Genomic DNA, 15,502 nt, shown 5'->3' on the forward strand with positions numbered 1-15,502 from the left:
CGGCCGAATCCGCCCCTCACTGACTCTGTGACAATGCAGCTGAACTGTGCAGCTGGCACCACGTTCCATCTTAGCAGAGGCACTGGAAACACACCAGAGGGGGAGACTTCTCTTCCCGAACGCAGGTGCTTCCTCAAGAGGCGCCCGTGACACATGTGGTTCCCCCACACATGCGGTGAGTGGCCAGAGACTGGCGCCTTCCCCCAGCAGCACCCCCGCCCTGAGACAGGTGGCGTGGCTCCCAGCGATTTCTCGGCCATCTAGTGTGCCATGCCATGCCTCTCCAGCGAGGTCTGGACCTCAGGCGGGCACACCAATCCCACTGCAGTCGGTCGTCCTGTAACTGACCCCACCCCTGCTGAGGTCACTGTGCCTGGATCCTGGCCCCTGGCTGCGTCCTGACTAGCAAAGCTCTCTCTGTTGTGGGCCACTCAGGGCCACTCCCAGACCCCCCGGCTTGATCCTGCTGCCAACTCCTCTGCACGAAGGGAACCCTGGACACTCCGTTTCCTGTTCCCTGGCCTGCAAGGAGTTGGTTCAGCCACGAGGTTAGGCAGCATGGTGTCTGTGCAATTTTGTGTAGTGACTCAAATCTGAGAAGCTTGCTGAAGTGGTTCACACCCCTTCTAGTACAGATTTTTAAATGATGGTAACTGCCCAAGCAATTGTGCCAGAGAGGGGTTCCATATCACTTTTGGTTGTAGGTCACAGCTCAGCCCCATTCTTGTTCAGCAAAGATAAGTGGGGCTGGACCCCCATTGGGGTGCCCCCGGGAATGGAGGGGTGCCATCCAGAGCCCCGGGTCATGCAAGGAGGGAGAGAACCAGACCAAGTCTCAGCCTCCTGGCCTCGGCCTCCCACCTCCTCTGGCCGGTTCCCCCACCCCCCACCAGCCCTATCCTTGTCCCCACAGACCCCCATGCTGCCACCACCACCCGGACTTTAACCAGCAACACAGACCACCCAGCCCAAGCTGGGCTCTTGCTCACTGCCACCCAATTCTGCTGCCCCATCAAGGCCCACAGGGCTGTGCCCCCGCCTGCACCCGCTTTCTCCTGTGTGCTGCCCACACAGCCACCTCAGCGGCTGAGTCCTTGCGCCTCTGTACATCAGCTCAGGGTCCCTGGCCCTGAGAGGCATGCCCTCCTGGCCCCACAGTGAGTGAGCACTGCCAGGGCAGGGCCAGGCCCATGCGACTTAACCCCAGTGCCCAGGACCACGGGGCACCGAGGCTGAGCAGAGGACAGCAGATGCAGAGCAAGGGGGTTACCTGTATGCATTTTTGGAAACGGGGCGAGGATCAAACTTGAAGAAGATGATGCACATGGGTCCCCCAGGGTGGCTTTGCTCGTACAGGGTCACACAGTCTGTGGGAAAAGGAGAAACATGAGTTGAGTACACGGCAGATGACAGAACCTCCTCCCTGAAACTGCAGGGCTGCCTGGCCTAGAACAGAACCCTCTCCATGATGCCTCTGGCCCTCGCTGGATGGGGCAGACCTGCATGCCAAATGCCATGACACTCACCAGCACAGCCACCTCCCTAAATACTCACACAGGCCAGAACTAGCCAGGCGACCCCAACGCCTGAGGTGCTGGCTGGCCCAGGACATGCTGCACGGGGGTGGCGAGTGGGCCAGGAACCGTGAACCCAGCATGGTGAGGGTCCGAGGGCCCTGCACACCCCATGTCAGCAGGGGGAGCAAAGCACCATGCTGCTGATGTGACACACGCCCAGGCACCCAAGGGCTGGTGAGGCGCAGACCCAGTTAGTTAGCAACCCCACACACAGGCCCTGCGCCCGGGAGCCTCTGAAGCCAGCAGGTCTTTTCCCACAACCCAGTTGAGAACCAACATGACATCCTGAGGCCACTGACCCTGGACAAGGTGACTGCAATGGTCTCTAGTCCTGCACATGTGCAAGAGCAGAGCCAGTCCCTGCGGCTGGGAAACAGGCAGCAAAGAGGCAGTGGAGAGACTGCATGCCCCCAGAAGAGCCTGATAGGCAAGGGGAGGTGCACGTATGTTCAACGTATGTGCACGAATGTGAGGCCACGAGGTCCATGCATGTGTGTAAAGCATGTATGTCTGCGTGTGTCTGTGTGCATGTGCGTGACTATGTGTGCATGTCCAGAGGAGGCCACTGAGCTCCAAGCACACTAGCCCAGGGTGTCCTGGGATTGGGGAGGGTTCATGCAGTGGCCTGGCCCCCAGGACGTTAAGCACGTGATCCCTGCTAGAAGAGGGCATGGGTTCCACCCAGGGGGCACATCTTTATAGCTGGACTAGAAGTGGGGTCCTCCCCTCAGACAGCTCTGGGGCAAGATGCTCAGACCCAGTCCGTCCTTGCGCCGGGCCTCAGCACAAGTCATGGCCACTCTGCACCCAGGCCTCAGAGTGGCCACACAGGCCAGGGGCCAGACTGCTGCACGTGGCCCCAGCACAGCTGTCCCCACAGGCATGAGGACCAAGGAGGGCTCCGGTTACCGCTGCCACAGGGCCGCACCATCCACAGTTCTGGGAGAGGCCCCCACCATGGGGACGGCAGGTGCACAGCGGTGGTGAGAGCCCCGCGCTGACGTCGCCGCGCTGACGTCGCCGCGCTGCCCCCAGTGCTTGGGCCTCTGAAATGGAACCTTCCTTTCCCAGGATGCACAGAACATCCCCATCACACTGACCTTGCCCTCGGAGCTTGGCCAGCACTGTGGGCAGGCAGGCAGGACACAGGGCACAGGCCACAGAGCAGGAAGGGCCGAAGCTGACAGCTCAGGGCCACAGGAGGCTTTCCCATGGGTGACGCCATGGCAACCCGCATCCCACTAGCTTCTGCTCCCTGGACTGGCCAGAGCAGGAAATGGAGGACAGGGAGAAGAACCCTCTCTACTGCCACACTGCTGGCTCCCACAGGCCCTGGAGGGACTCCCAGTACTCAGCCCCATGTTCCTCCAGGCACCCCAGGCATGCACTTCGGTGATGGCTGCAGGGGACCAAGCTTTGCTCTCAGGAAAGCCCCTGGCAGTGCATACTGAGTGCTGTCAGCAGAAGAGCCAGCATGGGAGGCAAGCTGCTGGCTGCCAGCCCTGCAGGACGCTGAGCCACAGGCAGTGCCCAATGCACAAGGGTGTGGGAAGAGGCCCCGGGTGACAGAAGGCTGGGTTCCCTTCAGTGGGCACCCATGCCATCATCCCAGGGGGCCTGACAATCCCATTACTGGTTGGCAAGCTGTTGGGACCAACCTCCTGGTAAAAACATCTCAAAATGCTTTTAAGAATATACAAACATCTTCAAAGCAGTTAGTGCAGGATTTTGCCAATTCTCACAGAATGTGGGCACCCAGAGCAGAAAGAAAGCGGAGTACACGGCTGTTCCTGCCCTAGGGTATCAGTTCGTCTCCTGGAACCAGGCTTTGGTGGCTGTGGGGGTGAAGAAGATAGAAGACAAGGCTTAGGGCCGCCTCAAGACAGGTATCTGGCAGGAAACCCTCCCCCAAGTGCAGCGGGGACCCCAAAGTGGGGGTGCATATACCCAGAGCCACCCCAGTGGCCACAGAGCCAGAGCACAACACTGGAGGAAGGCCCCGAGAAGCCCCATGGGCAGAGCCAGACACCGGGGGTCTAGGGACCCTCACGCCAAGGCCTGGCTTGCAGGGCTCCTGTACTGGTGGTGCCCCTGGCACCTTGCAACCCAGAGTTCTCATCTTCATCCCAGACTGCCAAGAAATCTTACAAACAATTTCAAGGACAAAGAGCCACATACGGTCAGAGGGAACCACGTGATAAACCAAACTGCCATGAGTGAGAACTGGCAGGAGGAGATCCCCACACATCTCATGAACCAGCCACACTCCGATGGCAGGAGAGAGGAGCCTGGGAGTATCTGCCCAGAAAAGGAAGTGGTGGCGGGTAAGCCAGGAGGCTCACAAAGTGCAGGGAAGACCTTTAAGAAGCAGATAGTAACCACTTACTAAAACTCAGCAGCGGATTTAGGACCGAATTACACAGCTGACAAGACGGCGCAGCGGATTTAGGACCGAATTACACAGCAGAACCATCCAGAATGCAGTGCAGGGTGACAGGAAGCACACCTGCCCGCGGTGCCCCACCTGCCAGTGCAGATGCTGGGGTTCCAAGCACACGCCACATGACCAAAGTCCAGCACAGAAGACACAGACACCCTCGTGCTGGGGAGCTGGTCTGTCCCAGAAACAAGAATGCTCCTTGGAGGCAAGCCGGCTCTGTCCATGGCAACCAGGCTGGCCGTGGCCAGCGGTAGAGGCCCTGGCAGCTCGCTTCTGCTGGAATTCCACCCATCCAGAACCCCAGCAGGACTGAGGGCTATTCTGAGAGCTGCCTCCCCAGGGACATGCCGCCAGCCATGTCAGCCTCAGCCTGCCACACCCCTCCCTGGGCTGCGTGCCCAGCCACAGGACAAGGCCCCTGGCTGGGGCAGCCCTGGCCAGTGATGCATGCAGGCCAGATGCAGTCTCCCAACTTGGCTGCAGGACCTCGCCATCATCCTAGCAGGCCTGGGTGGATGGCAGACTGGCCCTCCCGACAGCGGTCGTGGGGAAGGCTCTGTGATCGGGGGTAAAGGGAAGCCACTGATAGGTCTCCAGGCAGCCTGGCGCAGGAGGTGTGGGCACAGAGCCCAGGGCTGCGGCCTCAATGAAGACGCGGTCATTGGGAGAGAAGGACCAGAGGAAAGCCAGCCCCTGGGGAGGGGACCGTCAGGAACTGCCTTTCTCTCCAGCCCCTCACCCCCTGCTCATGCCAGGCCCGCTGCCCACCAGTAGCCCCTCTCCAGCCTCCTCACCCAGCACCCCAGCAGCCTCCTTCTCGGAGGCAGGACGTGCCACAGCAAACTCCTGGCAGGTGCTGAGGGTCCAGGCACTTCTCCAGCATGCCCCGCCCAGGCCCACCACGGGGCTCCTGAAGCCCAGGAGCCGGTGAAGTCTCCCTGCCGTCCCTGCTCATGAGGCCACCTCCCACTCCCAGGCCTCTGAGACATGCTCTGGACATAGCCCCGTTTGTGCTGGCCACTGCGGCACAGGTTGGGTGCAGGGCAGGGTGCAGGGCAGGTAGGCAGCTAGGACTGCCCTTGGTGCCAGTGTCCCATCCTTGCTGCTGAGCACCTGCCTGCCGGTCACTCGAGGCCCTGAGAAAACGCTCCTCTCTGCTCCCCCTGACTCTAACGGAAGAGCGGGGGAGCCAGCGGGGAGGGCTCATCCTCACCGGGTGGCATCTACACTCTCAGGAGGTGCCCACCCTGAAGGCCACCTGTGCTGGTAAAACCTGTAGGGGAGGGTGGCATCCTGAGCAGAAGCGCGTCTGGCTTTCTCGGTGACACCCCACCCCACCTGTCCCCAGCCCTCACTGGGGTCCTCCTCGAGGCAGCAGAGAAGTCAGGGCGATGCAGAATCCCAGGGCAGCCCTGAGGGCCAGAGCCAGCCCTGCTGGAGGCAGAGGCTGGCAGGTCCCAGGGTACCTGACCAGGGGCCTTGACCACAGGCCTCGGTAACTACAGTGTGGATGCCTTGAGGTGGGCAAAGCCTGGCTGCATGTGAGCATTGCAGGAAGCCGTGCCCTGCCCCTGCATCCTGCATCCAAGGTGCTGCCCACCCCAGTGGGCCAAGGAGGCCACCGTGGTGATATGTACACCTCACCAGGCCCTAGGGAGGCCGCTAGACATCACACCCCCACCCTCTCCAGGTATGAAGGGTTCACTTTTCCTTCCTTCCTGTCACCTGCCCTCATGACAACTGGGACGGCAACTGGATCAAAAAGAAACCGAGGAAGGCCCCCACCTGATGGGGCGGGCACCCCAGAACTCAGCTCCTGAGCGGGCGGCACACTGACCCAAAGGAGGCTGGGCCTGGGTGCCACAGAGCAGGTGGACAACTGAGCACTTCTCACGTGTCGTCCCATGTCCCTGAGAGCTCAGGCCGCATGCCTGGAGTCACAGGGGAGGTCGTGGAGGGGTGCCCGCAGGCTGCACTCGGGGTGAAGGAGCAGGCACATTTGGGGTGCTGGGGTCAAGTGAACCCCTCCAACCCTGCATCTGCTCCCAGGCAGCTCCCCAGAAGGCCAGGAAGCCCCTGGCACTGGGCCTGCTCACCCACAAGCCACTCCACCCAGCCACGTCACATAGACACTGGAAGCCAGCCTGTCTCCTGCAGTGGCCCTGCTGGCCTCACGGTTCTCCCAGCAGCCAACCCCCCCCAGTGTCATGGGGAGCCTCCAGGAAAGCTGGTGAGGGGGCAATGGCTCCCTCCCACCATGGTGAAAAGCCACGGTGCCCACGTGTGGCCCTGCTGGGGGTGCTTACAACTGCCACACACACAGGGGACTGGCCCACAAGGATGGAAGACCCCAGCCTGTGGCCAGGGCCGAGGGGAAGCCATGTAGACAACAGCCTGAGGAGCCACATGTGAGGCTGGAGCGCAGAGCCTGGGATGTGGCCGACTGCTGACAAGCGCCAAGCCCCAGGGCATCACAGAGGCATCCTGAACCCGGCCAGGGACAGAAGCCATTGCCACAGGGGCGCGGGTGGGGAGGTAATTCCAGGCTCAGGGCGAGGCCTGTGGGATACCTGCCCGGACTGCTCTGCAAGGAGAACCAGGGTGAGGCTTGAGCGCCACACCTCGGGAGCACCCTCACACAGGCCCCCTGGCTCTGCAGGACAACCACGCAACCTTTGTCACAACCAAGATTCCGCATAAACAGTTGATCCCTGTGGGCTTGGCAAAGCGACAACTCTTTTTAAAAACTTTCCAGGACTTTTCTGGACCTGAATAGGGCCCAGCATTAAGTCCTGCAGAGAGGAACGCAGCAGCTCTGGGCGTGTGGTCTCTCTGACAGCTTCCAGCATGGCCTGAGACCGCGACAAAGGCCCCGAGCATGGAGATGCGATCCAGCCCAGCCAGCACGCAAGGCTGCAGGTGCTTAGGTGAGGCTGGTGCACCCACACCTTCTATGTGCCCACTCGCCGTCATCCCCGGGCTCCTGCTGCGTGGCCAAGGTGACCTCCTCCAGTCTCAGTGGGCACCTCTCCAGGTCTGCCCACCTGGAGCCCAAACAGATCCTGGTAACCACTGGGCAGTGCAGGGCCTGCACATACCCGGAGTCCCTCAGCACACCTGAGCCCAGGCCGGAAGGACCTGGAGGTGTGAAGCACAAGGAAAAGGCCATCTTCAAACCAAAGCCAAAGGCCTCTCCTTTCTGAGAAGCCGGTGGATGTCTTCCCAGATCCTGGCTCAGCGCATCCTTTTTTCCGAGTCTAACCACCTGGTGATTCTGCACAAAAGGGAGATTGGGTCATGGATTCTGCTCCAGCTGTTCCCATGCACAGTTCCAGCCACAGCGTGGCAGCTTCCCAGGCACCCGGCACCTACCCGCCGACTCTGTGGAGAGCTCTCCCAGCACGCCTGCCTGCTCGCCCGTAGCCTCCGAAGGCACTCTCCAGCCACAGCCCCTTCCTCCTGCCCGGGCTCCCAGAGGAACCAAGAGCACCATTCCTCTCTCTCTCAGGAGCACCAGGCTCTTCAGGTAGGCAAGTCCCAAACCTCGCTCCGCGCAGCATGTAATACGAGCAGGATGAGAGAGAGCACGAAGCAGGCAGATGGGCCAGAGGCGAGTCGGCGCCATGTGCCAAGAGACACACCAATGGCAACAGTGGCTCAGGTGAGGGCTGTGTAAGGGTAAGGACTGGCGCCTGGGGGTGCTTGTGCACAGCCTGCGGGCCGTGGTGCGGACCTGCTTCCCTGGCTGAAGGCCGTGGGCCCCGGGAAAGGAGGCAGGAGGGGCTGAGGGCCACAGTGACTGGGCCTCGTTGGTGCCACCAGCCCAGACAGGGAAGGACCTGGCAGAGGGACAGCCATGCCAGACTTCAGCACTGCTGGGGTGGCTGCTGACTCCCATCCCCCTCTTCTGAGCTCCATACCCCACCTGGCTGCCAGCCTCCCCCTGCCCAAGGGCTAACAGGGATCACTCACTGACAGCACTGGTCACCCACCCCATGCTGACCAGCACCACCTCATCCAAGGACCGCATCCTCCTGTCTCCCGACCCCCCGGTTCTCTCTCGCCCGCTGCCTGCTTGTCCACCTGCTCTGTTCAGCCTCTCTGTGGCCCAGCCCAAGGCTCCCGTCTCCTGCTGACACAGCCAGGGGCTCCTGGGGGGCCGGCAGGGCCTGTGCTTGTGGTGCCCACTCCCCACATCCACCTACACACATCCGACAAAGCCCCTCTCTGGTCAGCTGTGTACTCCCAGACCATTCTCAGCAGAGCACAGGAGTGGGCACTGGGGTTGTCACACATGCAGGACCCCACTGCCCCGTTTCCCATTGACTGCCCACACAGGCCCATCCTCACCGAGGGGCAGTGTCCCAAGCCCACTGAGTGCCACCAGCCTCCCCAGGGGATGTGCACCTTCACCCCACCTCTTGGCTCTGGCTGGCGTCTCAGCCCCACCAGGTCTCCACCCTGTACAAAGCGCCATATCGAACCCAGCGCACACGCTCCGCAAACGGGCAGAGTACCTTCCGAAGGCAGAGGCTCAGGGGGCAGATCGGCTCGGCAGACGGGGATGCTCTTTGATGAGCAGACCTGGCCTGGCTCCCTCCAAACGTCCAGCGCAGGTACTGCTCACTGTGCCGGGGGGCATGTCCCCCACTACATGACCTGCCCCTGCTCGCCCACCCCAGGGTAGCAGGCAATGCTCCTGCCACATTTTCCTGGCATCTCCCAGTGGCTGCACATCTGTGGCCATCTGCACGCTGGTGTCCACATCACTGATAGGGTTCTGATTCCCGGTCCACAGTGTGGCTGACGTGGCAGGCAGGCACAGCCTGTCAGCTCCGCAGGCTGCGAGGTTTCTCCCAGCCCCTCTCTGCTCTGCTACCCTGCCTGTGGCGCTGCCCGTCAGAAACAGTCTGTGCTTGTATAGCAAAGTTTCCCATCTTTACGGGTAGCAGTTATTCTCCCTGTCCCAAAGGAAGGGCCCCCTTCCCTTGACCTCCTTGCATAGTTCTATTTTGGCTTAGTTCTCAGATATGCCCAATGCTCTGCCAGTGGGGTGTGGTGGGGGGGATAGTATATAGCCCGGTGCTCCCTAGCTGCTGGGGTCTCCTGCCATCCCCCCTCAGTCATACCTCGACATCCATCACAAGGCGCCTCAGGCCCTGCATGCGTCACCGGGCCTCTGAACTTTGGTGCATATGCCAGTGTCTGGAGGACAAGTCTCCCACTTGTCTCATCACAGAATCTTCTAAAACCCTGGGCTGCTGCGCCACACCCCACGCCCACCTGCCACGCCAGGTGCTGTGCGGGTGCCTGTGTCCATTAGGAACCCAGGCTAGGAAGCATGCAGCCCAGAACTGGAAGCCACCCCACGTCCATCCACAGTGGTGCCCACACACCAGAGCAGCGTGTGGCGCCGAACGGGGTGGAGGGAGCCCTGGCGGGCAGCCGCCCAGTGGAGCAGGAGGCCCCACCCTGAACAGAGCTCACTGGTCATGTGTATAGGGAGGCCAGAAGTAAGTGAGACCCATCCAGGGGACAAAGGTCAGGTCTGGGCCACCTGGTCTAGGGGACAATGGGGGACCTGAGATGTCTGGGTGCCCCATGGTTCCCACACCCCGCTGTGGATGCCGGTTCTATGGCTGGACTCACCGCACAGCTCACAGAGCCAGACCCCTAAAACAAGCACACTCTTACAGCAGGCACATTTTATACGGGGGGAAAATGGACAGCCCAGGTGCCAAAAGCTGCCCGTGAGAAGAAAGTGTATAGACACTGCCTCCTTCCCCCGCCGGCTTCGAGGTGTCCCTCCTGGTGGAGAGGGGCTGCCTGTGAGGGACAGGGCAGAACAGACTCTATCCCAGCTCAAAGGGCCTCCAAGCAGGGCCAGTGCAGCCGGACACCCAGGGCACCAGATGAGGAGGCCTGCGCCCCCTGGGAGCACTGTCTTCATCAACAGGACGAAGGGGGGGGCGTGCCGAGGCCGGGTGCAGCAAGGAACGGTAGAGACGCACGCAGAGAGCCAGAGGCATTCCTGCCGAGAGGACACAGAGCTGGAGCCGAGGGCCTGGCTCCTCAGGAAAGTGAGGCTTCCAGCTCGCGAGGAAGCGGGCTCCCACCCGGCTGCGGCAGGCTCTGCGCGGAGCCAACCCGGGCCCCTGAGCCTGCGGTCCCGTTTCATTCCACCAAGCTCTTGACACACGTGGGAACACCTTTTAAGGCCAGCCAGCCTGTCCAGCTGGTCCTGAGGGGCCAGGCAGGGGACAGGGTCCCTCGGACTCCCACCCCCTGCCACTGAGCAGAGGCGGCCCCAGAGCAGGGCTGGAAGGCGCCAGCTGCTCTTCCTGCTCCTTGTGTGACACCCTCCCAGTGGCTGCCAGCAGAGGAGGTAAACACACATGGGAACACAGTGTGGCTGTTCCCGGGCCTTGGCTGGGAGCGCCCTAACGTCCGTGCAGATTCTGAGCAGCCAGCCCGCTGCCACGCGCTGCCCTCCCCCCATCTGAGCTTTGCCATTTTGGCTGTTAAGTGGCATTTCACCATGAGAAATTTTCTTCAGCAATATTCTCTCCTAGTATCTTTGAGATGTTTCAGGACCACCAACTCTGTCTCACACCAACTGTCACCGTCCCTTCACAGTTCAAAGGAGCAGCCCAAACAAGGGGCCCAGTGAGCAGTGCGGAAAGCTTGGGGCGTGGGGCGACCCCCGCACCTCGGCCCCTCCTGACAGGAACACTCAGCTTCCACAGAAAGCCCACGCCCGCCCAGCCCCACAGCTCCTTCTAATGAGGGAAGGGGTGTTCCCAGCAGCCCTTCAGAGGGGGGAAGCAGGCACTTGGAGTCAGCATGGTCCTGAAGACTGGGACAGATACACCCTGAGTGTCAGCAGCCACCAGGACATGGGGGCTGGCGTTTTTTACTTTTAAGTGTGCACATATGATTTTTGCAATCTAAAAGAGAAAGTTGAAAAATGGCAGAAAAAGCTGCAGTGATGACGTGAGAGCAATTCGGCAGCCCCGGGCGGCCTAGTTTTCATGAAGCCCATCACCAGATCCTGTGGTCCCAACCAACACACGCCAGACTCCAGTGCTGCCCTCATGTGCCGACAGACACCCCCCCCCCCCAAAGGACAGACCCTGTGAGCACACATCCGGGGTGCAAACAACAAGAGTGGCACTGCTATGGGGAGCCTCCTGGCCTCCCTGACCTGGGCCATTTCTTCCCAGGTGTGCTCTGGAGGCCCCTCAATCTCTCCCCAGTCCTCAGGAGCAACGGGCACACATCTTCCAGGGGCAAGCACCAGGGTGCTTTCAGAGAGCTCACCCTCTGGTGAAGAGGCCAGGTACAGGAGCATGTCCCCTCGACACAGCACACTGTCACACTCATGGTAAAACAGGAACAAAGACAGCCCATCAGTTAAGACACAGAGGAAGGAGGCAGTAATCACAGCTTAGGGGCTGGTTGGAAGGCATGGCTGTTGTCCCCACATGCTGGAACAGGCAGTGGCCAGGTCTGAGGGGCCTGCTGTCTGTGGACACAGCAGTGACCCAGAGCCGCAGGACTAGGGCAAATGGTCAGGGTCCTGAGGGGATGGGAGCACCAGGGCAACCCACCTACCTCATCCCACAGGAGCACTGAAATGTGGGGGGAGCATAAGCTCTGCTGTGTCCACCTGCGCCCACCCCACCTGACAGGTCACCCGATGCACGGAGGCTCCTGGGAGGGGCCCACGGAGAGCAGGGGCACTGGGAGCCAGCCCCAGCTCTGAGCGACCTTGGGAACACCATTTGCAGCTCAGCCTGTGAAAGGTGTCTCACCAATGGACAGTTGCCCCAAAAGGCTGCTTAAAGGATTAACAAGCAAGTTCCAAAGCACTACCAGCTGTATGCACCCCCATACAGATGTCATCACGGCACATCTGCCTGATGGAAGAGGGCTCTGAGCCCTCAAGGCAACAGTGGTCAGCAGGTCTGGAGCAGGATGCCAGGTCAAGCCAGAGCAGGGCACGTGACATCCCTGCCAGAGGAAGGGGCTCAGGGACTGGTCCAAGGGCAAAGGGCTCAGTCTAAAACTGTGACCGAGAGAGAGGCCAGGAAGCACAGGAGGTGCTGGGGTCCAGGAAGGAGTCTGACGCCCAGCACTGGGCCAGGCCTTGACCTGGGAGCAGCCCGGCCCAGCTCCCACCCCTGATACCCTGGACGGGTGGTCTGACTACCTGAGCCACTCCAGTAAGGCTGCGTCCAAGCGTCCAAGCGCAGGGATAAACCTGGCACTTGGTACCAATTCAGACAAACGTCAGCTGTCCCCCCACTACCTCGCAGCAAAGACGCAGAGGGAGCACCGTGACTCAGGGCTGCAGAGCGGTCCGACCGTAGCCCAACCACCCTGCACCTGTCACACAGCTCCCAGCCCCGCCGGTCTCTGCACAACGACAGGGGCCCAGCCTGCCAGTGGCCCCAGCACCCTGCCCCAGTGGGGATCGCTGGGAACACCCTCCAGTAACGCGCGGGGCGCTTCGGCGGCAGGGGTCGATTTGGCCTCCCCGGACCCGGCCTCTAGATTTCCATTCCACGCCGCGGAAAGGGGAAACTGAGGCAGGGCGGGCACCTCCCCGCCCTACCGAGCCCGCGCCCCCGAGCCCGGGCCAGCCCTGCTGAGCGCGGAGTCCGCCAGCCCCAGACTCCGGCCGCGCACTCACCGCCTCCGCCGCTGCCGACTTCCGGGTGCCGCGCCCGCGCACCGCCTCCACCGCCCAAGCCACGCCCCTCCCGCTATCTGCGCGCTCGTCACTGGGCTGCGCGGCCGAGGGCGGGGCACCGCGCCGCTACACGGAGCACCATTGGCTGATCTGGCAGTCGCTCGGGAGCGGCAGCCCTCCCGGTGTCCCGCCCCCAGGGCTGCGCCAAGTTTTTGGGGGCTGCACCGGCTCTGGGCGCCTAGTGAACCCCACGGCCTTTGGGGCCTCCTCGGGGCCCTCGCCCAGAGGACGTCCACGGGAGGTGGCAACTGCTTGCAGCCGCCCGGAGCTCATGCCTACGCGGACCCGTTGGGGCCGCGGCCTGAGCTCCAGGAGCCCAAAGGTCATCTGCCCACCCGCGGCCCTAACTGGAAGCGCCACAGGGATGCTCACTTCCGGACCTGCCCCTCAGCCTGGGTGCTGGTCCCACCCCACCTCCGTCCCCCTTAATCCCGGCCTCTGGATCCGGTCAGCTCTCCCTTTCCTTTATGCCCTCAGCCTGGGCCACTCTGCCTCTCTGGCTCTGGCCCCCTCTTCACTGCAACCCTGACCCCTTGACATTCCTGCCAGGCTCTGGACAGACCCTAGACCAAGCAGTTCCGCCCATCCCCACCCAGCCGCCGCAGCCCTGCAGCCCCTTGGAGCCTTCTCCAAGTCCAGGTCCCAAGTATGCAGGGCTGTGCTGGCCGAGCAGGTGAGCAAGAGGGTGGGAAGGGGCACTGACTAGGGTTCTCCCAAGAGGATAGAGGCATTCTCAGCCCCCTGTACCCCTCTGGTCTGCGCCTGGGGCCTGAGTACAAGGAAGGTGGAGAATCAGAGGCCCAGGCCTGCTCCAAAGTGGGCACTCAGCAAACTGTGACAAGAATGACAGTTGCATTAAGGATAATGACAATGCGCTAAGCACTCTAAACTCAGAGTCCAGGTGCCCAGCTTTCATTCACCCCATTTTACAGATGCAAACACTGAGGTCCAGTGCAGATGCATCACTTGCTTGAAGTCAAAAAAGGTGGCAAGTGGCAGTGGCTGGATTAGCTCCACAGCCCTGCCTTGAAGACCTGAGCACCCGGACCCAGATTCAGAGCACTGATGCCCTGTGGAAAACGCAGGGGAAGGGCCTGGCTGGTAACCAGCAAAGGCAAGAGTTGAATCCAAACCTGCCTGACACGCCACAAAGCCCATTCCACTCCACTCTTCTGCCGTCTCATCTATGTTCCTCCTGGAACCCAACCAAAGCCCTTTACTAGCACAGAAACCGAGGACTCCAGATGTCCAAGGATTCGTGGCCAGCAGGCAGCAAACCCAGCCTGACACATGGTCCTTCCTTCTGCCACCCAGCAGCAGAATCCTGCTTGGCTGGTGCCAGTGATTCCCTCTGGGCAGCCGAACCATACAGTCCACCCAAAAGGTAGTAGTGTTGGATAAGCAAGACCTGGGGCTTAGGGGTGAGTGACCATGCCCCGGGGTATGGAGCAGCAACTACAGAGTGCTCCACCCCAAACCACCGGACCATATGCCTCAAAGGAGTGGGACAGAGATTGGCAGGGCCCTTGGGAGTGGCACTTGACCATTGCCAGCAAAGGGGAATGCAGTCATGTGTGGACTGGACAAAGGGTCAGATCCTGCTCTGTCACAGAGAGCATATGGCCCTGTCAGCCCACTCCCATCTATATACTCTCCATCTACTTGGAACCATATCAGATACTCTAACATTCACTGTCACCACTAACTCCAGTCTGGACATTTGGTGCTAGGGAGCTGGTAAGACTACATGAGATGGGTTGGGGTGGGACCTGAGGCCTGGGATCTCAGAGCTGCAAAGGACTGACTGCCCTCCCACCTCTAATTACACACATCCATAGATGGGGGGCTCACCACCTTATCTGGCCACCCTTTTGGTCTCTGAACATCTGCAGCTGTTGAGTTCTTCCTGGCCTCCAGCTGAAACCTTTTTCTCCCTGTAGCTTTACTCACATGCCCCAGAGATGTCCTTACAAAGCTGGCCAGCAGCCAAGAAGAGAGGCAGAGACTGGGTTACTGGGTTCTGTGGCAGCAGGCAAGGGGTGGAGCCTCTTTCCCCTGCTCTCTGTTTCTGACCCCCACCGGCAGCCTAGGTCATGGTGGGCCCACTGCCAGACAGTGGCCCTGAGCCCTCCTGGAACTGGCGCTGCCCACCCTAATCCTATGTGGCTAGTGATCCAGCCTGGGGGGGCAAGACAAGTCTTGCCAGGAGTGGGAGTGGGAAGGAGAGGGGAGGGAGGCAGCCCTCATGTGGACTGATTTGGGTGTGCAACTCTCCCCTGTGCTCTCTCACCAGAAGTCTGTCCAGCCCCTATTGCCACCAGCAGCAGCAAGTGGGGGGAAGGGATGGTGCCAGACCACAAGCTCACTGTGAGAAAAGGGGATCCAGGAGGATCAGAGGCCGGTGTCCTTGCAGAGATCCATGGGGACAGTCGGGCGAATGAAATCCACTCCTCATGGAGGGAAGAGAAACCCCCAGCCAACCCAGTAGCTGAACCAGAATGTCACCAGTGGTGCTGCTGTACAGGATGAGAGCTACCTTGCTGATGGGCACAGTGTTCCAAAGGGACACTTCATTCTGCCCACCCAGAGCTGTGAGCAACATCACTGTGCCAGGGTGCCAAATGGCCTCACCTCAAGTGCCAACTCCAATTGATTGGTGGTAGCTGTCTGGCTGTGAAGTGCTGCCAGGCTGAATTTGCCACATATGCCAGGCACCATAGGAGGGCCCAG

General features: G+C 61.1%; 1 protein-coding gene across 7 annotated transcripts in view; it reads right to left on the reverse strand.

The window, feature by feature from the left end:
* Positions 1-15,502, reverse strand: part of TANGO2 (transport and golgi organization 2 homolog) — a 36,570-nt gene that overhangs the window by 20,152 nt on the left and 916 nt on the right. For 3 of the 7 annotated variants that reach the window (XM_057491784.1, XM_057491779.1, XM_057491781.1), the window contains exon 2: positions 1,271-1,367. In XM_057491784.1, the coding sequence (XP_057347767.1) occupies positions 1,271-1,326 (56 nt within the window). In that variant the 5' untranslated portion in view covers positions 1,327-1,367. Of the gene's footprint in view, positions 1-1,270; positions 1,368-3,319; positions 3,401-12,712; positions 12,940-15,502 lie in introns of those variants that run through there. The other 4 variants (XM_057491783.1, XM_057491778.1, XM_057491782.1 and 1 more) reach the window with 4 other exon arrangements.

Source organism: Manis pentadactyla, chromosome 14, assembly GCF_030020395.1.
Source record: "Manis pentadactyla isolate mManPen7 chromosome 14, mManPen7.hap1, whole genome shotgun sequence".
Classification (NCBI taxonomy): Eukaryota; Metazoa; Chordata; class Mammalia; order Pholidota; family Manidae; genus Manis; species Manis pentadactyla.